General features: G+C 56.1%; 2 protein-coding genes across 5 annotated transcripts; both read left to right on the top strand.

The window, feature by feature from the left end:
• Positions 1 to 341: 341 nt before the first annotated feature.
• On the top strand, positions 342 to 3,582 carry LGALS1 (galectin 1). The gene is made up of 4 exons (XM_029206556.1): positions 342 to 462; positions 1,692 to 1,771; positions 2,895 to 3,066; positions 3,383 to 3,582. Exons 1-4 carry the CDS (start codon positions 454 to 456, stop codon positions 3,527 to 3,529), a joined length of 408 nt encoding a protein of 135 aa, XP_029062389.1. The 5' UTR covers positions 342 to 453; the 3' UTR covers positions 3,530 to 3,582.
• Positions 3,583 to 8,269: 4,687 nt separating this feature from the next.
• Positions 8,270 to 20,477, top strand: NOL12 (nucleolar protein 12). 4 transcript variants are annotated; one of them, XM_029204820.1, is made up of 8 exons: positions 8,270 to 8,404; positions 9,953 to 10,058; positions 10,345 to 10,393; positions 10,930 to 11,072; positions 11,816 to 11,919; positions 12,032 to 12,129; positions 12,529 to 14,514; positions 20,413 to 20,477. In XM_029204820.1, the coding sequence occupies exons 1-7, from the start codon at positions 8,322 to 8,324 to the stop codon at positions 12,663 to 12,665; spliced, it is 720 nt and encodes a 239-aa protein (XP_029060653.1). In that variant the 5' UTR covers positions 8,270 to 8,321; the 3' UTR covers positions 12,666 to 14,514; positions 20,413 to 20,477. The 4 variants fall into 4 exon arrangements, with proteins under 4 accessions (XP_029060653.1, XP_029060654.1, XP_029060655.1 ...); XM_029204821.1 differs by lacking the exon at positions 20,413 to 20,477 and adding an exon at positions 15,756 to 17,936; XM_029204822.1 differs by lacking the exon at positions 11,816 to 11,919.
• The last annotated feature ends 419 nt before the right edge of the window (positions 20,478 to 20,896 follow it).

A 20,896-nucleotide genomic window follows, 5' to 3' on the forward strand; every position in this document is an offset into this window, starting at 1 on the left:
TGAAGGACACTGCACCTCCTCAGCCGCCTTCTATGGGGGACCCCCTGAGCTCAGCTAGCTGGCCCTGGCCCTCTTCCAGCCAACTCTTGGGCCTAGCTCATCCTCAAACTATTTTCCACTGGCTTCCCCCAATCCTTGCCACAGCATAATTTTGGGAAGGGGTAAGAGAATGGGAGGTGGAGCCTGGACCGTGGGGGAGTGGCTAAGAAGGAATGGGGGGGGTCTCCACTCTGATTGGTCATCTCTGTTCCAGAACTGGCTTCAAAATTCCATTGACTCCGCCTCCCGTGGCCCCCATCTCCTTTCTGAGTTACAATTGGCTCAGCATCCAGGGGGCGGGACTCACCCGGGTCTGGTCCAGTTAAAAGGGTGGGAGCGGGCTGTGGCCCATCTCTCGGGTAGTCTTCAGACAGCTGGTCCCGAAGTCCCAGGAACATCCTCCTCTCCTCAATCATGGCTTGTGTGAGTATGGGGACCCCACCCCAAGGCCCAGAGATGGCGTGGGAGCAGACAGCCAGGCATAGTGAGGGCAAATCACGATCTGGGTTCTAGTTCTTGTGGTGTGGCCTTGAACAAGTGTCTTTTCTGGGCCTCAGTGGCCGTGTCTGTAAAATGGGGGTGGGCTTCCCCAAGACCTTCTCTGGCTTAAGAATTTTCTGGATTCCTCCAGGGTCTGACAGCAGTTATTTCTGCCAAGGGCTTACATTCTGCAGCTCTCTGAGAAGTGGGAGTGGGAAGGGTGTGGCCGACTGGAGGTGGAGTGGGGCATTTTGGGGGTGCCCAGGCCACTATCCCTTCCCCCTTCCCCCCAAAGAGCCTCCTGTCCCCTCCCCCCTGCAGCTGTCCCCGTCACTGGGCCAGGGCAGAGTCACCCTCTGCTCCCGAGCTGTAAAAGTCGCCAGGATCTGAAACAGGCTGCCGGGAGGGAGCCTGCCTGGGTTAGCCCGGGGCGGGTGATTCTGTCCAGGCTGGTCAGGTGGGGGCTGGGGGAATTCCCGCTCAACCATTCCTCCAAGCTGGGGGGTGGGGGCTGTGATAAAGGAGCAAGAAAGCAGCAAGAATCTTCTGCAGGCCCCTAGGGAAAGGATTCAAGTTTCTGGCAGGAGGAACCACTCACACCAGTGAAGCTTTGCGCTGGCTCTTGTTAACCCCGAGCCAGCCAGGTTGCAGGCTCCCGCCCTGGGCTGCTCTCCCTTCTTAGAGGGGTCTAGCTGTGCTCCTTAGGGGTCTCCTCTCCAGCCCCTGGCCCTCTCTGCACAGAGGAGCTTGAAGGGGATGGTGGGGGATGGCCCAGCCCCAGGCCTCGTCCTCTCCAGCAGAGGGGCAGGCGCCTCACTCACCTTCCTTTGCCCCCAACTCGCAGTGTGACGCATTTGGAGCCTGGTTCTCTCCATCTATTCGATGAGGCGATGGAGCACATCACTCCACCACCCAGGCTACTCTGCATCTAAAATCCCCGGGCTAAACCGCAGAAACTTCTAGATCCTGTCTTCTAGAACCTCAGTCATGTTACAGACAAGAAACTTGCCCAGGACCACACTAAGAAGGAGAGTCTAGAACTTGCAGCCGGGTTCCTCAGCCTTCGGGTCGGCCTGGTCAGAGCAGGCCTGGTCTTCCCGGCGCGGGTCACGACCTGCCACCCTCCCACCCTGCGTCCTCTAACCCGGCTGGGCGGGGTCTTGTCTGCGCAGGGTCTGGTCGCCAGCAACCTGAATCTCAAACCTGGGGAGTGCCTCAGAGTGCGGGGCGAGGTGCCCCCGGACGCCAAGAGGTGAGGGAACGACGGCGGGGGCGGCGGGCGGCAGGCGGCGGGGGCGGGGGCTGGGGCTCGAGGGTCCCGCCCCGCGTCTGGCAGGGGCGTGGCTGGCCGGGCCCGGCTCCTCCCTCCGGCGGGGCGGGGTTAATGTCGGCGGCTGCTGAGGCTACGTCTTCTGGGTGAGTCACTTCCTCCGCGGAGTCTGGACGCTCCCACCGTTGTCGCCCTCTTAAACTAAACCAGCTGCGGCCTCGTCAGCTGCCTCGGCTGGCCTTCCCCTCCCTACTGCTGTGGGCGGGACCAGAGGCCGAGCGGGGCGGGGAGAGGGAATGACAGGGTGTCACCCTCGCTGCCCGCCCTCTGAGGTCTGTGTATCCTGCGCTCTTGACTCGACTCTTCACTCCTTCCGTCCTTCCTTAGCTCATCATTCATTCGGCCAGCTGGCCTAGTTTCACCGCAGCCTTGTGAGCTTGGACCAGTCAACCAACCGCCTTGAGCCTCGTTTGTTAATCAGTTAATGGAGGGGGGAGGTTGTGTGGAGGTGAAATGCTGGGTCATCTCACACGTTGATGACCAGCTGACAGTATAAAGAGCCGCACGCTTCATATGCACTGCTCATGTCATTCTTTCTAAACCCCCAGAGGGAGGCCTTGCTGTTACCTCGACTCAGCAAATGCATTATTGTTATTCGTTCATTCGCCCCACGGTTACAGAGCACCTACTGTGTGTCACGCATCATGCTGGGCACCAGGGATACAGAGATAGACAAGACAGACAGGACGCTTGCCCTCCCAGAGGTCACCATCTGGAGGGAGTCTCTGACCTTGACCAAACGGGCAGGGACACAAATTCATGTCTACAAGAGTCCTGGCTGTCAGCATAGCAAGGCCCTTAAGAGATACTTCCTGTGGAGCCCCTACTGTGCAGATATGGAAACTGAGACCCAGATGGAGCAGGGACTTGCTCAAGGTCACACAGCAAGGAGGTGGAAGGGCACAGCTAGAATCCAGGTTTCCTGCCTCGGCTCCATGCGTTCCCCCGGTGAGGTCCATTAACGTGGACTGAGTGGCACAGACTGGTCGGCCTGAGGGGGCTGCAGCGGGAGGGGACAGCCTCAAGCCCACCCGCTATCCCCTAGCTTCGTGCTGAACATGGGCAAAGATGGCAACAACCTGTGCCTGCACTTCAACCCCCGCTTCGACGCGCACGGGGACACCAACACCATCGTGTGTAACAGCAAGGATGGCGGGGCCTGGGGGGCCGAGCAGCGGGAGTCCGTCTTCCCCTTCCAGCCTGGAAGTGTTGTGGAGGTGGGCTGGGGTCTGGGGGTGGGGTCAGGGCCCTGGGTGGGCTGGGGCAGAGCTGGGTTGAGTGGCTAGAGACCTGGGTCCCACCCTGCCCCCCCTCCCCTCCCTCCCCATCTCCCCTCCCTCCAGTCACCTGCTGTGTTATCCTCGGTAAGCATCATCCCCTCTCCCAACCTCAGGGCCTCACCATGAAGCGGGGCTGTTGTCAGGGCTACGTGAGGAAAGGGCTCTAGGGGGGCCTAGGACCTGCAGGCCGTGGCTGCAGGGCCGAGGCTCCCACTGTGGGGTCCACACGCTCACTGCTCCTCTCCACCCCCAGGTGTGCGTCTCCTTCGACCAGGCAGACCTAACCATCCAGCTGCCTGGTGGATACGATTTCAAGTTCCCCAACCGCCTCAACCTGGAGGCCATCAACTACCTGGCAGCCGATGGCGACTTCAAGATCAAGTGCGTGGCCTTTGAGTGAAGCCAGCCGGCCCACGGCCCCCAATAAAGGCAGCTGCCTCTGCTCCCCCTGAACCAGCCTCCTGTGTGTGTGGGTGTGGAAGAGGAGGGTTCTGCCGACTCCCCCAGGCTCTGCCCCTTCTTCACTTCCATTCACTGCCTCGGTGCATGCATACCTTTTTTTTTTGGCTGCGCTGTGCGGCTTGTGGGATCTTAGTTCCCTGACCAGGGATCGAACCCGGGCCCATGGCAGTGAAAGCGCCGAATCCTAACCACTGGACCGGCAGGGAATTCCCTCGATGCATACCTCTTAAGTGCTAGTGACATCTTGTTCCCCTGGGTCCCCTGGGCTGAACAGAGAGCTCAATACACAGCGAGGGGCTCAGTACTAAATAAGACCCAGTCACTGCCCTCAAACAGCTCCCAACTCACTGGGCCCGAGCACACAGTAGATGCACAAAAGATGTTGAAATAAACGAAAACGGGGGAAGAGAGGCAAGGACAGACTGATTCATGCCATGGTATCTGGGGCAACACAGGGGGAAGTGGAAGGAATACCTGGGGCCCCTGTCATTTGTTTTCATGAAGTAGAAAGAGATATGGTTCAGACAGTGCAGGGAAAGCAGCTGTGTGCCCCTGTGGGCCTTAACTGACCTCTCTGAGCCTCGGTTTATTCATTTATATGAGGGGGATGATAGCACGGAGACTACCGTGGGACTGTTGTGAGGATGAAATGAGGTGTGTGATGGAGGATGAGTGTCGGGCCTGGCACAACGTACACACGCAGTGGAGTGTTTCCCGTCGCTGCCGCACTACCTCTTGAGATCTTATCCCCCGAATCTGAAGGGGAGTAAACAGGCTCTGAGTGATGACTCCCTGGTCTCTACCAGGCCCGGCTGAGCCTTCTGGGGCTCCCCAGGCATCCCAGCTTTGTGGCGCCAGGCCACGCACCTCGATGCTACAGTGTACGGGCAACCAGGGTGCTAGTCTGGAAACTCGAGTTCTGTGGCCCTCCTCAGGACCCTCAACCCAACATAGGGAAGATGGGCTTGGGCGATAGCCCTGTCACCACCTGCTGGCCCATTTCTGTATAGGAGGAATTGGGGTCGGTGGCAGGATACGCCAGCCCCTGCAGAGAACCTACAAGTAGAGGCCCGTGGGCCGACTTGAAGCCCCGCCTTCAGGTTCTCAGAGGCCTCCTGCTGCACACAGCCTGTTCCCTGCACCGCAGAGTGCGGGAGACTCACCCTCCCTGAGATGAGGCCTCCATGAGCCTCTCCTCTGCTGGTTTCCAGAGGACGTGTTTTCCAAGACCGGCCAGGCTCCGTTACCTTGGAGGGCAGTCACATTCACTTGTTGCAAGTGATGGGACATGAGCTGATAGCTGGGCAACTCTGCAGACCGACCACTCCCCTGCACCTTTTCCTTTCTGCTCCCTGCTGTAGGGCCCCCTACCTCCCTGTGAAACAGCCCCTGGGAACTGAGCCAATGTTCCAAGAAGGCTTGGAATCAGGACCTCAGTTGGCACCCCCAACCCCCAAGGCAGTCTCCTGAGGTATGTGTTGGGTGGGAGCCTGGCAAATCTCACTCTCCAGGACAGCCAGCACTAGCTGTGGAACCCTGGGTAGGTCTCTTCCACCCCCCAGTCTGAGTTTCCTCATCCATAAAATGGGGGTCATTATTTTTACCTGGCCCTTTTGGGTGGGTGATTCCCATCTCAGTGGGTCTGCTGGAGGGCACATCTCTATAAGAGGGCCAAGAAGGATGGCGCGCAAAGGCTGGGAGCTGCCATGAGTCACACCCAATCTCCAGGCTCTCCTGGGGCACCCAACTGGCCACCCAGAAAGAAACGCTTTGGAAGTCTGGCTGTGGATGGGGCGCCCTCTGCTGGACATCAGAGAAAGTGTCTTCTTGACTGCCTTTCTCTGATCCCACTTACTCTCTACACTGGCAGAACTCAACGATGCTCCAGGACTGGGACTACAACCAGACAGAGGAAAGCCCTGGGGCAGATAAGGAGAGAGACCACTGGCAGTGGAGGAAAGAAACTGGGCTCGGAGTCAGACAGACTTGTGTCCAAACCCCAGCTCTATCACTGTGTGCCCTTGGGCCAGTGAATCAACCTCTCTGAACATGTTTCCTCATCTATCAAATTGCATTAGTACTAGTATCCACCCTGTGCGGCCGTTGCAAGGATCGGCTGAGATAACGTAGAGAACTTCACTGTGCCTGGCGCATAGTAGGAGCTCCGTAACTGTTGGTTCCCTTCACCTCTTTTAAGACTCGGTGTGTCTCAAGAGCCTGTGAAACTGGGTCCAGAGAAACTAAGCAGAGTTCTGCCCTTAGACCACTCAAGCTTCACCCTCAGCACTTGCTCTTCTTGTCTGTGTGACCTTGGGTAAGTGACTGCACATCTCTGGGCCTCATTAAAATGGAACTCATACCTCAAAATAGATAATCGTGTAAAAAGCTAAATTAATGGCAGCTGCCGTTATTCTTTTGGCTCATCATCTATATCATCATTTCTATTACGGAGAACGTACCGCCTCTTGCTGTGCCTGGCACACAGCAGGTGCTCAATAAACATAAAAATAATGTCAAGGAGAAGCTGACTTAAAAAGGGAAGTGTTTTAGACCGTGAGTTGCAGTAAATGGCTCTCAAGCTTTTGGAACCTGGGTGGGGTTGCCAGTCCTGCATCTCTTTTCCTGGAGTAAAGGGGACCTGGAACTCCCAGGGAAGAGTTTGGAGCAACAGCACCTGCCCGAAGTGGCGAGCTTCACTCTGCACTGGGAGCTTTCGCAGATGTGACCTCCCTGAACCATACAGCTGTAACTGGGGTACCAGGATTCTAATCCAGGCAGCTCGGGCCCGGTGGGCTGCGAGGGCGGACTGTACAGAGCTCCCCACACGAGGTCCTGCATAAGCAGGTGTCTCCTTACGCAGTCCCCAGTCTCTGCGCCTGACCGGAAGCTCTGGGAGGGCAGAACCACTCCACACACAGGGCAGCAATTGAGGATGGCGCTGCACACCACTTAATAATGGGGTGACTTTGCTTAAGTCACTTATCTCTGAACCTCCACATAAGGCGGCTCGCTGGGCATCTTTTTGGGGGGCATCACTGCATCCAAGGCAATGCTTTCTCCCAGGAGGAGGGTGCCGAGGGTGGCATGGGGCATGGCCATTATAGGGTGGCAGAGGGGCAGAAGGGCAGTTGTTCATCACCCTGAAGCCCCCCGCTGTGCCCTGTATTTGAGGATAACTTCCTCTCAGCGCCCAACGTGGAATCCCTCAGGCGGAGGACCCTTGTGGAATGGGTTCAACATTCGTGGAGAGATGCACCTACTGTGTGCCTAGCTTCTTTCAAAACTCATGGTCAGGGTCTGCGTCTTGCCCTCCGGAGGGGGTGTGCTGCTACTGGGAGAGTGATCCCTCAGGCCAGCGCCCCAGGATGCTGGGCCATGAGGCCAGTGACCCAGGTCAAGTCTCAGCTTTACCAAAGAACAGCAGTGTAACCCTGGACAAGTTGCTTCCCCTCTCTGAGATAACGGTTGCCTTCTCTGTGTGCCTGGCACACAGTAGGCACTCAATATGTGTGTGCTTACTTGCTCTCTGGGCTCCAGTCACTTGTCAAAGAAGAGCATTGGGTCCTAAGAGTCTGTTATCCGCACTCTCAGATTGTTCTGTGGTCACCTCCTCCGGGAAGCCCTCCACACTGGAAGAGCCAACCCTGAGCTCCTCCAGCCTCCCGTGAATCTCACAGCAGAGGTGTCATCCCCTGGACTGTAATGATCATTGACCCTGTGAACCCGTGAGTCCTTAAGGGCAAGGGCAGCAGCTTGTCTGCAGTACACAGCACAGATGAGTTGAGAATGGGGGATTCAGGCATACAATCCCAGCTACTAAAATTCCTCTTCAGGTGTTTTACTTACTGCCTTCACATTCATGCCCTCATTTTTAGTAGAGGATGTGTTACTACATCCCAACTCCATACTTGGGGAACTGAGGCACAGAGAGGGGTGATGGCTTGTGTAGCAAACACATGTGTGGCATGTATTATGTTATACATACACGCTACATAACACACTTATCCCTCACAATCAGGGTTCTCAAAATTTGGTCTGTGGATCAGCAACAACAGCATCACCTGAGAACTGCCTGAAGTGCAAATTCTGGGGCTCACTCCAGAACTGCTGAATCAGAAACTCTGGGGTGTGCCCGAGCGATCTGGGGTTCAGCAAACCCTCCAGGGGATTCTGATGCACGCCAACGTTTGGAAACCACTGCCTTACAATACCTACCACGTCACTATGATTAGTCCTCTTTTACAAACAGGGTGACTGAGACACATCGAAGGCAACTGGTCCAGGACCATACAGCTGTAACTGGGGTACCAGGATTCTAATCCAGGTAGTTTGGCTCCAGAAACGTGCTCTTGGAGACCACCACGGAGTTGACATCCAAATCAAAAGAAGGATCAGCAATCTTGGGCCATTCACTAGTAACTCTGTATTGAGCACCTACTGTGTGCAAGGCACCGTGCTAGGCGCTGGGACCTCTGGGTCTTGCTCTCACCTTTGTTAGTCTAAGAGAGGGAGTGGGGCTGGGAGTCGCGGGGGTGGGTTGGGGAAGGGCAGGAATCTTGTCTGTTACAGGCAGAAGAGAGGGACAGGGAGACGGGCTGGGCGGCCCCTTTAAAAGGCGGGGCCTGGCGAGCGGAACTGCGGGGCGTCTCTGCGGGCACTTCCGGGAGGCTGGAAACGCTACACCGGAAGTGTCAGGTGAGAGGGAGCGGCGCCGCCGAGGCCTCACCGCTATGGGCCGCAACAAGAAGAAGAGGCGAGATGGCGACGGCCGGCGGCCGCGGCTCATTTTGAGCTTCGACGAGGAGAAGCGGCGGTGAGTGTCAAGGCTGGATCGTATCCTCTTCGGGCCGCCGGGCAAGGCTAAGGCTAGGTCCGCCGGCACACGCTCACGCGGAGGGCCCTTCCGGTCCCGCCCTCTGGGCGTGGTGCGAAGCTCCCGCGGAAGGAAGCGGGCGCCCTGGGCCCCCAGCCCAGAGGAATGGAATCGTCCGGCCCGCCCTTACTTCTCTTTTCGGCTCCCCAACCAGCCTAACGCTGCTGTACGCGCCGCCCGAGAGCGGGGAGCTCGGGTCTCCGAGCGGTGGCTTCGACCTCCCTAGCCCAGCCCGGCGGCCCCGCACGCAGCAGACTGAGCTGTTTTTGATGAACGATGAGTGAATGAAACGAGTGGCTTAAATTCATTTATTCGCCAGGCGATTACTAAGCTCCTTCGGGGTGTGCGCGCCAGGCCTCGGGATCCCTGAGTCGGACCCCTAAGCCTTAGCGTCCGGCCCATCACATGTCCCCCACTCAGAGTGCCACCTGGGTATATGGTAGTGGGTCAGCGAAAAGCCTAGCGTTGGGCCCCGGAACAGACGGGAATGGTGCAGCAGGCTCTAGAGAGATGAGAGGGGCCGAGATCAGATAGGGGGAGGGAGGGAAATGCTGAAGAAGCATCAAGAAACTCAGGGTGGGACTTCCCTGGTGGCGCAGTGGTTAAGAATCCGCCTGCCAATACAGAGAACATGGGTTCGAGCCCCGGTCCGGGAAGATCCCACATGCCGCGGAGCAACTAAGCCCGTGAGCCACAACCACTGAGCCTGCGCTGTGGAGTCCGCAGGCCACAACTACTGAGCCTGCGTGCCACAACTACTGAAGCCCATGCGCCTAGAGCCCATGCTGCGCAACAAGAGAAGCCACTGCAATGAGAAGCCCATGCACCGCCACAAAGTAGCCCCCACTCGCCGCAACTAGAGAAAGCCCGCGCGCAGCAATGAAGCAGCCAAAAATAATACATAAATATTATTTATTTATTAAATAAATAAATAATAAAAAGAAACTCAGGGTGGCATCAGCACAACTTACAGATGAGTCCAGGGCGGGGTCCTGGGCAAATGGGGGGTTGGTCCAATGGAGAGTTCGTGGAGGTCTGGGTGAGGGTGGCCTTGAAAGCCCCACTAGAAGTGGCTTAATTCACTGAGTAATGGAGTTTGCCAGAGAAGAAGGGACCCTCACCTGTTCTAGGTTCAGAGGCCCTCAGCCTGTGCCCACCACCTGGCCCTGTTGCTGGCAGCTGAGAGCCCTGGAGGGTAGTGAGTGGAGAGAGGCAGCATCTCCCTCTCTTTCCCTATCTTACACTCTCTGTGACCTTGGGCAAGTAACCTTGCCTCTCTGTGCCTCAGTGTCTCCCATCTGTAAAATGGGGTTGTGTACCTACTACGCAGGTTGCTGTGAGGATTACATGAGTTAACGTACATTTTTGGAATGGTGCTTGGCACATGGTGAGTGCAGTATTAGGTTTTCTTTTTTTTTTTCTCTCTCTTTCTGGAGCAAGCTCTTCTTTCCTTGTATCCTGACTTTCTTTCTTGCCCCTCTGCTGTAGGGAGTACCTGACAGGCTTCCACAAGCGGAAGGTGGAGCGGAAGAAGGCAGCCATTGAGGAGATCAAGAAGCGGCTCAAGGAGGAGCAGAAGAAGCTCCGGGAGGAGGTGCAGAGGGAGAGGGCAGGAGAGTGTCTCTGACTTCCAGGGGACTTGCAGCCTCGATGGCCCGAAAAGGGGCACCTGCAGGGATGAGGGGAGGTGTGGGCAGGCCTGGGGAGCAGTTTATACAGATAGAGACACCGTGGGCCCAGGTCTGGGGAAGGTTTAGGGTGAGATCTCCTGGCCTTTCTGTTCAAGCCGTGGTCTTACTCACCCTGGAGGTGAGCAGCGCCTCTGCCTGAGGTTGGGCTGAGAGGCCATACTCACCATCTTCCCTTCCCTTTGGTTTCAGCGCCACCAGGAATACTTGAAGATGCTGGCAGAGAGAGAGGAGGCGCTGGGTAATCCCATCCTTGGCCTGTCCTGGAGAATAGCCAACAGGCTGAGTTTATTTATGCCTTGGTGGGTGGGAGGGGAGGGGTGTGAGGGCTGCACAGAAGCTGACGTCCCTTGCTTTAGGGATCTTGGTGGTGACCTGGCAGCCAGGGGTAGTCCTCAGCTGTCTCTAAATGTCAGTGGATCAGAGACCAGGAGGAGATCCAAACCTCTTGGTAAACTGATCATGAGCAGAAAGGCCAGCTTCTGAGGCCTGGAGGGACTGGGGGTGGAGGGGTAGGGGAAGCAGCAGCTCCTGGTGTGGCTCCAACTTTGTCCTGGTGGGGACCAGGGGGTCTGAGGTCTCCCTGGAGCGTGAAGGGAAGAGTTGGGGGTCATTTACAGCATTTGCAGGCCAGGCTCTGGAGCTGGGGGCTTCCTGGATGCCCTCCGATAGAGCAGGGGGGCCACTGCACTCCAGGGCTGGGGGCAGGGGGCGGTGGCTGGAGCCTGCTTACTTGTGCCCTGGGGCTGAGGCCTGGCTCTGTGCCCACTCGCACAGAGGAGGCAGACGAACTGGACCGGCTGGTGACAGCAAAGACAGAGCCGGTGCAGTACGACCACCTCAATCACACGGTCACCGTGACCACCATCAGCAACCTGGACTTCTCAGCGGCCCGGCTGCTCGGACTGCCCCCGCCTGAGGTGGGTCTCCCTCGCGGCCCCAGGGAAGAGGGGACACAGGGGCAACCTAGCTGGCCAGGGGCTCACTAAGTGCGGGTCCATGTCATGGGATTCCAGTGTGAGGGGCTCTTTCCTCTGGGGCCCCCTCCAGGGCCTGGACAAAAGCCCTGAGCCTGGGGCTTCAGGGGCCGGCTCCACCACTAGTGGCTGTGGGAACCTGGGCAGGTCTCTCTGCCTTGTCTGCTTCTCTTCACCACTACCTTGGGGTCCCTGATGATAGCAGCTGCCTCGTGGGGTCGCTGTGGAGCATAAAAGTGGTGGATCCGCTAGAAGCACGCGAGAGAGCAGTTGGTAGTGATCACTCACTGCGCGGTATGTCTCTGTGGCCTGATCTGTGGGGTGGGAGTCACAGCAAGTTCCAACCAGCATTTTTTTTTTTAAAGAAAAGGAACACAATATCATTGAAAATATCAGAAAGCATCACAGCAAGTGCTGTCTTATGAAACGTTTGTTTCAGTTAAACTTGTGTTTGGGTCGCGTAGGGGTTTATATGCGTGTGCACGTACAGTCACCAGGTAAACCACAGCCCCGAGCATGGGTTACGGTGTCCTTAAGTTCGAGGGCCACCCCTTTATCACATCCTTTCTGAGCTCACACTCACCTTGTATTTGTGCTCATTCTTCTGTAAGGTCTGATGCGAAGACCAGTCTCGTCTCCGTCTTAGAGTTCGTTCATTTGTGAGTGTTTGAGTGTGTCCACTGTAGGCTGTGGTGGTGGAGAACTTTGGAATCCAGCTCTGCCCGTGTCATCCCTGCTTTAGGGCACACGTGGCCTTTCTGCCCACGGCCTTCTCTGAGCCCCGACCCAGGTGAGGGAGGCGGCAGGTCATGCCCCCGCGCGACAGAGCCGCAACTACTCAGGGTGCCCAGGCCCCTCGATCCACCGCTCCCTGTGACGGTCCTTCTCCTGTGCTTCTTTAGCAAGGGGCCGGGCACAGGTCTGAGGAGGGGGCGTCATCCGCGGAGAAGCCGACCAGAGCCTTACGCAGGAAGTCCAGAGACCCTCTGCTGTCCCAGCGGTGAGCCCTGGCCTGTCCTCCCCTGTGAGCCTGCTGCTATGGCTGGCGTTGTGAGGGCGCCTGTGGTGGGTGGTGTGGGGCACGTGTGGGGCCCTGGGCAGCTCTCTGCTCTGCTTGTCAAGTGGTCTCCCTCACTGCCCCCCACCTCCACCCCCTGAGAATGTCTGACCCTGGGTACCCCTAGTGCCTGGGGTAAGGGCCTTTCTTGCTGTGAGCTGAGGAGCTGGCAGGCCCTCTGGGGACAGAGCGTGCTGCCTTTGGAATGGCGTTCATGGCCTGTCCTGATTTCCCCTCCGTGAGCTGGGCCATCGGTCACCCCCCTGCCCAAACTTCCACCCGCACCTTGTTCCCCAGGGTAGACTGAGGCCCGAGCCTCACCAGCCTTCCGCCCTCCCACAGGATCTCCTCTCTCACGGCCTCGCTGCACGCGCACAGGCGCAAGAAGGTCAAGAGGAAACATCCCAGCCGGGCCCAGGACTCCACCAAGAAGCCCCCAAGCGCCACTCGTACCAGTAAGACCCAGCGCCGCCGGCTAACAGGCCAAGCCCGGCACAGCGGGGAGTGAGCCCTGAGACCCAGGCCGTGCCCCAGCCTCGGCTGCAAGGACCTGTCCTGTCCCAGCTTGGCTGTCCCGTAAGCCAGCCTGCACCCAGGCGCTGACTCCCCAGCCCAAACTTGGGAGGCCAGCACCTCTCCGGCCTGGGGCTTAGACTCCAGCCAACGCAGGCGGCTGAGAGCTGGCCTCCGCCAGGGGGAGCCTCCAGGGCCACGTTTGGGGCATCTTCCCAAATGTATACCCCACCGAACCTTGATTACATTTGTGAAAGTAAGCGCACGTGTGGACGGTTTGTCCCTGGCCCCCATGCCGCGTGCCGAGGGTAGGCGTTTGGGGTGGAGGGAGCTGCTGGGGTGTGGGTCATCCTCACTGTCCAGCAGTCCTCCCTGTGGGCACGAAACGCTAGCGCTAGGCCCGGGCCCCCAACCCGGGTGAAGGCTGGCGCCACCACTGCTAGAGGCCAGGGCCTCCCTGCGGCTCTGGGACCCGGGCCGGTGGCTGAGCAGAGCTGGGCTCTGCCTTTTCCTGGCTGGGACCTTTTGCCTCTTCCTTCTCCTTGGCCCTGTTGGCCTCCTTAGCTGACGTTGAAGGGGTGGAGACGGGGAAGCCCCGGAGTATTCCTCACCCCCCAAACTTGGGCAGCTGCCCCAGGCTTCCAGCAGCTCCCAGACAGAGCCCCACAAAGAAGGAGCAATTAGTCCCTTGTAAAGAAAATACACCTCCACTCGCCTGAAAGCCTGGCCCTTTCAGAGCAGGCCCCTCATGAGGCCGGCTGGTGCTCGGTGAGGCCTGCTGCTTTTTCACACTTCTTCCAGGGAGACCTTCAGGTGTGGCTTCAGAGCCGATGGAAACCAGCCTGTTAGTGACCCACGTCACTCACACTCCCCGCTCTTCTCCTGACCGAGCTGGGCTGGTGGCAGAATCCAGGTCTAGCTGCCTCAGGTGGATGTGGTGCCGGTGAGGACAGCTGGAGCATCTGTTCTGGAGACTGTCAGACCCCACTTGCGCTGACTGGTTCCTGTGACTCTGGGCCAGGGCACAGGAATTTCAGGTTGCACCCTGATTAGTGGAGCTGTGTTGGGCCCTGACACTAGGACTGCAAAGGCGAGACACATGAGCTCTAGGTCCCTGTGCGGCTGATGGACTAGTGAGTGTGTGTGAGGGGAGCGCAGGTTCTGCTCAGCCGTGGGGCGTGGGGGCTCCTGGAGGAGGGGAGCAGGGATCGGGGATCCGCAGAGCCGGCCTTCCCCTCCACTCACCCCGTGGCGGGGCTGCCAGGAGCAGCCCTGGCCCTGCACTGGGCAGGCGTTCTCCCCTGTCACCATCAGCCCGCCGTCTGGTGCTGGCTGCTGCGGGTCTGAAGGCCACACCTGGCCATGGGAATGTGAAGCTCAGGGCTTGTGGCTGGGAGGCCCGGTCACCTGGCTTCTTGGCTCCTTCCACCTGCTCTCCCTGCTGCCTTCCTGTTGTCCTCCCCGTGCTTAGGGTGGGGCGACTTGCCCCATTCGGCTGCCTCTATCCAGGGCAGAGGGCAGAGCTTGTACAAGCTGTCCAGGTGGTTCTGGTACTTGCCCCGGGGCAGTGAGTCTCTCCCTCACAGCCCCTTGTGATCAGGAGCAGAGATGAGCCCGGGGAATTCGCACACACAGCCGGGCTGGGGTTTGAGTCCTGGCTCAGCCGCTGGCCCACTGTGTGAGCTCCTCACTGCTGACTTCACTGGGACTGTTTCCCCACGTGTGAGATGTCATAAGACACCTATCTCGCAGGCCTGCCTGGAGGCTGAAGGGAGACCACGTGCATGAACCTCTTCCCACGGCTGACTTTCCCAGGTTTGTCTTCCGTGTGTGCGTGGCTGCCGCTGAGACACCATGCCGGGCTCTCTTCTCCACCCCCAATGACATAGGATGTTTTACAACTTACACCTACATTTGTAATGTTTACTAGTATTAAGTTCTCATCCACTTTCTCCCACGTGTGCCCTCGGAAACCAGCAGACCAAGGAAATTGAATCATGGTAATTTTTGCCAATCCTAAGATTGAAAGTGATAGAGTCAGAACTCTCTGGAGAACTTGTCTTTTCTCTCCATGTTCTACCTGGATTCTTCCTGTCGCTCCCCATCCTGTGGGCCCTGTGGTTTGGGACCTCTAGGAGGTTAATCAGGAAAGATTAGATTTAGCTACATGTAATATGAAACAAGATTTTAAAATAACTGGCTTATGTAAGCGAGGAATTCTCAGGTTAACAAAGATGGAAGGTAGCTAGCCTGGAGTGGAGATGGCAGGCTTTTAGCTTTTTGTTTTGTGCCATTTTCAACACATGGGTTCCACCTCGTGGTCCAAGATGGCTGCCTGAGCTTCAGTCATCATATCTGCCCCTCAGCTGCAGGAAGGAGGAAGGGATGAAGGTCAGGGCCCTCCTTTTAGGAACACTTGATGCTTGTGCTATTAGACAGGCGGCAAAGGCTTAGGGCAGGAGGAAGAGGGAGCTCCCAGTTGCAGGGAAGGCTGGGGTCCGTGGTCTGTTCTGGAAAACTGTGTACCCACTAAGAATTGGGGATTGCGTTACTAACGGGAGAATTGTTATTGGGGTGCAAGCAGCAGATTCTCACACAGGAGCCAAATATGTAAAGGGCTGTCCAGAGAGGATCCAACTGTGGAACTAAAGCCATAGCAGACACTCATCCAGATGTTCCTGTTACCGCACTGAACTTCCCAGATGGGTCAGGCCTGTGCTAGTAAAACAAGGAGCAATGGCCATGGTTACTGGGAGCCAGGCCTCTGCTCAGTAGAGGAAAGAACTCTCCTAGTAGGATCCGTTTTGGGGTGGCCTGATTCTCCCCCGGGGGCTGAGGTGAGCAGGCCGGGTGGAGCTGCCCGCCAGCGCCTGAAGCTGAGGAGGGGAGGGATTTGATGTTAAGCCTCAGCTTCCTTCCTCTCCAAAAACCCCTTGACCTTGATGTTCCCTAGACTTGAGCTGTTGCCCTCCCTTTAGCTGTGTGGAGGACTCTGGGGAGGGGTTCCCAATTCATCCTGAGCTTGGAGGGCTCACTGCCTGCTCTTTTGTGAGCAGGTCCATCTTAGAAAAGCCCTCCTGGGACTTCGTTGTTGGTCCAGTGGTGGTTAGGACTCTGTGCTCCCAATGCAGGAGGCCTGGTTCGATCCCTGGTCGGGGAAATAGATCCTGAACGCTGCAACAAAACTAACAGATCCCACTTGCCACAACTAAGACCCGGCACGGCCAAATAAATAGTTATTAAAGAAAAAGAAAAAAGAAAAGCCGTCCTGTTCTGAGCAAATATCTGCCTCCTCCAGATGCCAGAGAAGCCCTTTAGGTGTTTGCACTCTGCCCTCCGCCTTTCTCACCTCGGCTCTGAGCTGCCTCCTCTGGGAAGCCTTCCCTGATACCTGGCAATCAGTCATTTCTCCATCTGGGCTCCCGGGATACTTTGCGTTTCTTTCTTTTAAACACTGAACGTATTATAACCTGGTTACCTCTTTCCCCCCAGCCAGGCCCTGAGCTTTCTGAATGGGAAGTTGTGTCGGTCATTTCTGTGTTTCTGCTCTTGAAACAAGACCTGAATCGCTGTAGGTTTTTGGCCAGTCCTGGCTGGATTACACTGGACCCATTCCCCCTTCTCACAGGTGTTCCCACGTAACCCTTGAAATAATCTTTTTGAGATTTTCTTGGCCCTAGTGCCATTCTTTCCTGTCTGCAAGTTTCCGAATCTAGTTTTTTCTCCTGATCGCCACAACCATCTCCCGTGGGCCCTTGCTGAAACCTTCCCTGTCCAGTGAGCTTTGCCCTCTCCCTTCCCCCTTAGCCATAATGATTGGCAAATAACCAAAAGAAGGAGGATGGAAAACAAATTTACCAAGCACCTCCAATGTGCCAGTGATGACATTAACTCAACAACAGCACTGTGAAGTGGGTACTAGCTCCATTCGACAGTTGAGAAAACTGAGTCTCAGGTTAAGTTACATCAAAAGTTACCCCGTTACAGATAATAAGACATGATCCTCAGGTCTCATGAGGGAGACAGACACATAGAGATCACCCTGGAGGTCGGTTCAATAAAGTATAGGCCCAGGGGCCACAGAACAGAGAGGAGGCAACATTGAAAGGAATCTTGGAAGATGGCTTGGCCAGGTGGATGGGAGAGGGGATGGGCAGGCCGAGAGCCCTTGGTGAGCAAAGGTGGGGGAGGGGTGGTCAGAGGAGAGGAGAAAGCTGCAGAGGCCGGCAGGGACCAGACCCTTAAGGGCCTCAGATACTGAGCTAAGGATCTGGACCCTTATCTTGGGGCAGCGGGAGCCTCCGATGTGGGAGTGGGGGTTGAGCCTGGGGAGAGTCAGAGTCAGGGATTCATTTGAGAGAAATCTCCCTGGTGGCAGCGTCAGGGTGCACCAGGGGGACTGGAAGCTCCAAGACCCTCCAGCAATAATCCAGGGGAGGGGTGGGTAGACCCTCCTCTCCTGCAGGCACCACGTGCTCTCTCACCAAGTGTTTACTGAGCACCGGTAGGGAAGTGCTTAGTAAAGCACCAGTATTGGGTGGTTAGCACTGGGGATACACTGGTGAGCAAGACAGGGTGGTCCGTGCCCTCCAGGGACATACAGTCCCTGAGCTGTTTCTATAGGGACAGAGAGGAGGAGAGATGATAACATTTTTTGAGCACTCACTGTATACCAGTCACTCTTTACCTGGTTCAACTCACTGAGTTCTCACCATAACCCCACAGGGTAGGGAATTCCATTAAGCCCATTTTGCAGGTGAGGCACATTGAGATGCCCCCCAACTCTACCCTGATGTCCTCCAGGACACTGTTTTAGCTGAGTTCTAACTGCTCACTGTCTCTCAGTTGGAGCTGGGATTTAAGCTGAGCGTCATCTCTGGCTGGGCACATGTACATCTCCAGGGAAGGATCAAGAAGGTAGATATACCCAAGCCATGGGTCCTTCCGCAAAGAAATAAGTCACACCCTAGATACCTACATTAACACTGCCGGACTAGCTGAACAAACCCAAAGAAACGGGAGGCGGAGATCCAGGATCTTACCTCCAGGGGGCGCCACTCACGTGGTCGACAATGTGAAAGACACCCCAGGAACAACGGGAGTCTTGCACAGGAGCCCGGCAGAGTGAGCCCTCACTTAAGGCTGGGGAAGCCAGGGAGGGCTTCCTGGAGGGGGTGGGCATTTAAGCCATAACTAAAGGATGAAAATCTGTGATTTACCATTTCAGAGACACTGCATAAAAGAGAAGTCCTGAGGATTAGTTTGATTTGACTCACATAATGTTTAAAAACAATTTGACTTAGCCATATTTAAAATTTTTTGAGGTTTTATATAAAAGTTCAGATTTCCAGCTTCAGCTTCTGCAGGCTTTGGATCACCACTTTACAGGGTAGGTAGCTTTGGGCTGGAGCCAGCCCTGACGACTGCTTTAGAGACTCATACCTTCCAGCCCCTGCTCCACTGGGTCACAGCCCCCTGCATCGCTGCCTTGCCTGCCCAGACCATGTGACACTCCAACAGGCCTGTGAGCCCTGAGGCCTGGGATGACCCTTCCCGCTTGATCAGTGAGGAAACTGAGGCTCAGGGGGGTAGAGTGGGATTAGAACTGTCACTTACTGTTCTGCTTCCCCAAATCTCTGAAGAGGTATGTCTGCGCCGAGGGGAAGGGCGTGAGCCAAGGGGTGGAGGTGAGCAGGCACAGACTCTTCAGGGAGCAGAAAGGGGAATGGGAGGCTGGGGCTAAATGGTGACAAGTGGGACGCTGCCCTGGCTGTCACCATTATGCCCTGAGCCATCCCACAGAACTCAAGAGTGTGTTTTCAGACCAGGCACTGTCATCGAGGGTCTGGGTGGCTTTGGGCAACTTGCTTGAGTCTTGAGTTTCCCATCTGTACAATGGGGTTGTAGCTGCCCTTCCCATCACAGGGATGAAAGTACCACTGTCCCCCACAGGAGGGTACTCCCTCCAACAGACCCCTTCACTCGTCCCAACACACCCTTGGCTCACCGGCCCCCTTCAGGACCCTGGCTGCTGCCCAACCCCGATCCCCCCACCGCAACTGTTTTCCCTGCCCTGGAGGAATGCAACCAGGTAGCTCCAGAGCTGCAGAGAGCACTCAGGACAGCCCACCAATCCCACCCACTGACTCTCCCCCTCACCTCCTTATTCTTTCCCCTCCAGCCTCACTGCTTCTTTCCCCTCAGCCTGAAACGCTTTTCCCAGGACCTGCAGGCTCACTGCCACGTCTTCTCCAGGTTTTTGCTCCAAGGTCGCCATCTCAGAGACGCCAACGCCGATCACCTTATTTATTTATTTTTTAATGTTTAACATTTTCTAAATTTATTTTTGGCTTTTTGTAATGTTAAGTAAGAAATAGAGCCATTGGAATTGTTTTATTGACTAAATATATATGTGTATATATATGAGATCCAGCTGTAAATACTTCCTGACCACCTTATTTAAAAAGTAATGCTCTTGGGCTTCCCTGGTGGCGCAGTGGTTGAGTCCGCCTGCCGATGTAGGGCACATGGGTTCGTGCCCCGGTCCGGGAAGATCCCGCATGCCGCGGAGCGGCTGGGTCCATGAGCCATGGCCGCTGAGCCTGAGCGTCCGGAGCCTGTGCTCCGTAATGGGAGAGGCCACAATGGTGAGAGGCCCACGTACCGCAAAAAAAAAAATAATAATGCTCTCCCCACACCAGCCACTTCCAACCCCCCGACCCCTTTATTTTTCTCCTTAGCACCTATCACCAGCCGACATACTCCATGTATTGCTTCTTTATCTTGTTTGGGATCTGATCTGTTTGTCTCCACTAGAATGTAAGTGCCACAAAAATAGGAGGTTCGCTCTTTTGTTCACTGATGTGTCCTCAGCACACACAACAGACAAAGTAGGGGCTCTGTAAGTATTGAATGAATTGAAGCGTCAGGAGTGCCACGCTGAGTTGGCCCCAGATTTTACTGGTTGGTGGGGGCTAGAGAGCTGGGGCCATACCCAGAGTTTCAAACTCAAACCAAGCACCCACCCACCCCCTGACTCAGACAGGTCAAGTAACTGTCTCAGGATCCCATGGCCTCACTACAAGTGCTAGAGCCTCGCTGCTCCCTGTATTGCTTACAGTAATTGGGACTGAACAGAAAGATCATTATCCTTGTTATGAAGGTGTGCTTTCATCCACTCCGTCCTGTGCCAGGATGACCTGTTCAGGGGTCTGTCTCTCCCCCCTGGTCAGTGGGCTCCCCCTCTCAGAAGGAGCCACGTTTTATTCATGTTACCATATCCCTGGTTTCCAGCACAGGCCTGGTATGTACCAGGTACCTGTGAATGTCTGAACTAGTGAATGAAGATGCTCTGTATTGGCCAGTGGAGTCCAGACACACCAGGGTTTTAGTCTTGGCTCTGCCACTTACTAGCTGGGTGACACTGGCGAATTAGTTCATTTCTCTGATCCTGGTTGCTGGGAAATGAGGATCTTGGTACTTAATCCTTCAGGTTACTACGTCCTCATAGACGTAAAGATTTTGGAATAGAAGCTGGCATAGTGCAGAATGTTAGCTTAGAAAAGAAGGCATATTTTTTAAAAAGGGGGAGCTTTGCATTTTGTGAGTGAGCTCCACATCAGTGGAAGTGTGCAAATGGATGTGCAAATGGTCGAAAACCCCTGGGCATTTCATTTCATCCTCACAGGTACTACTGCCACCTCCATTTTACAGATAAGAAAATTGAGACGCAGAGCCAAAGCCAGCCTAGGAGACTGTGGCGGGAACGAACCGAAGGGAAAGAGATTAAAAAGAGCCAGAACCGCCAGTGCCAGCCCTTTCAAGAACCCCCTGGGAACCCTGCCACTGCTGCTCGGGCTGAGCGTGCAGCGGGTCTGGCACTCTGAGGCTTCTGGGCGCCGCCCGCCTCCGCCCCGCCCCTTGTCCTCGGGTTGTCCAATCCCAAGGTCTTCATGTAAATGAAGCACCTAGAAAAAGCCTATGCGAGAGCGGCAGGGGCGTGGTCTTCGTCCACCTTCCAGGCAACGTTCTGATTCATTGTTAAAATAGGAAGGCTGTGACCCCTGGCACCTCACCCCAGCACCCCCTTGTGTGTGGAAACCCGAGCCGAGGTTAGTACCGCGAGCGGAAAGGTTGAGAGGGAGGAAAGGCTAGTGGGAAAAGGTAGAGGGCTGAGGGACACGAGGAGGGACTGTCT

This window comes from Monodon monoceros, unplaced genomic scaffold (genome assembly GCF_005190385.1).
Source record: "Monodon monoceros isolate NGI ecotype Baffin Bay Population unplaced genomic scaffold, NGI_Narwhal_1 Super_Scaffold_6, whole genome shotgun sequence".
NCBI lineage: Eukaryota > Metazoa > Chordata > Mammalia > Artiodactyla > Monodontidae > Monodon > Monodon monoceros.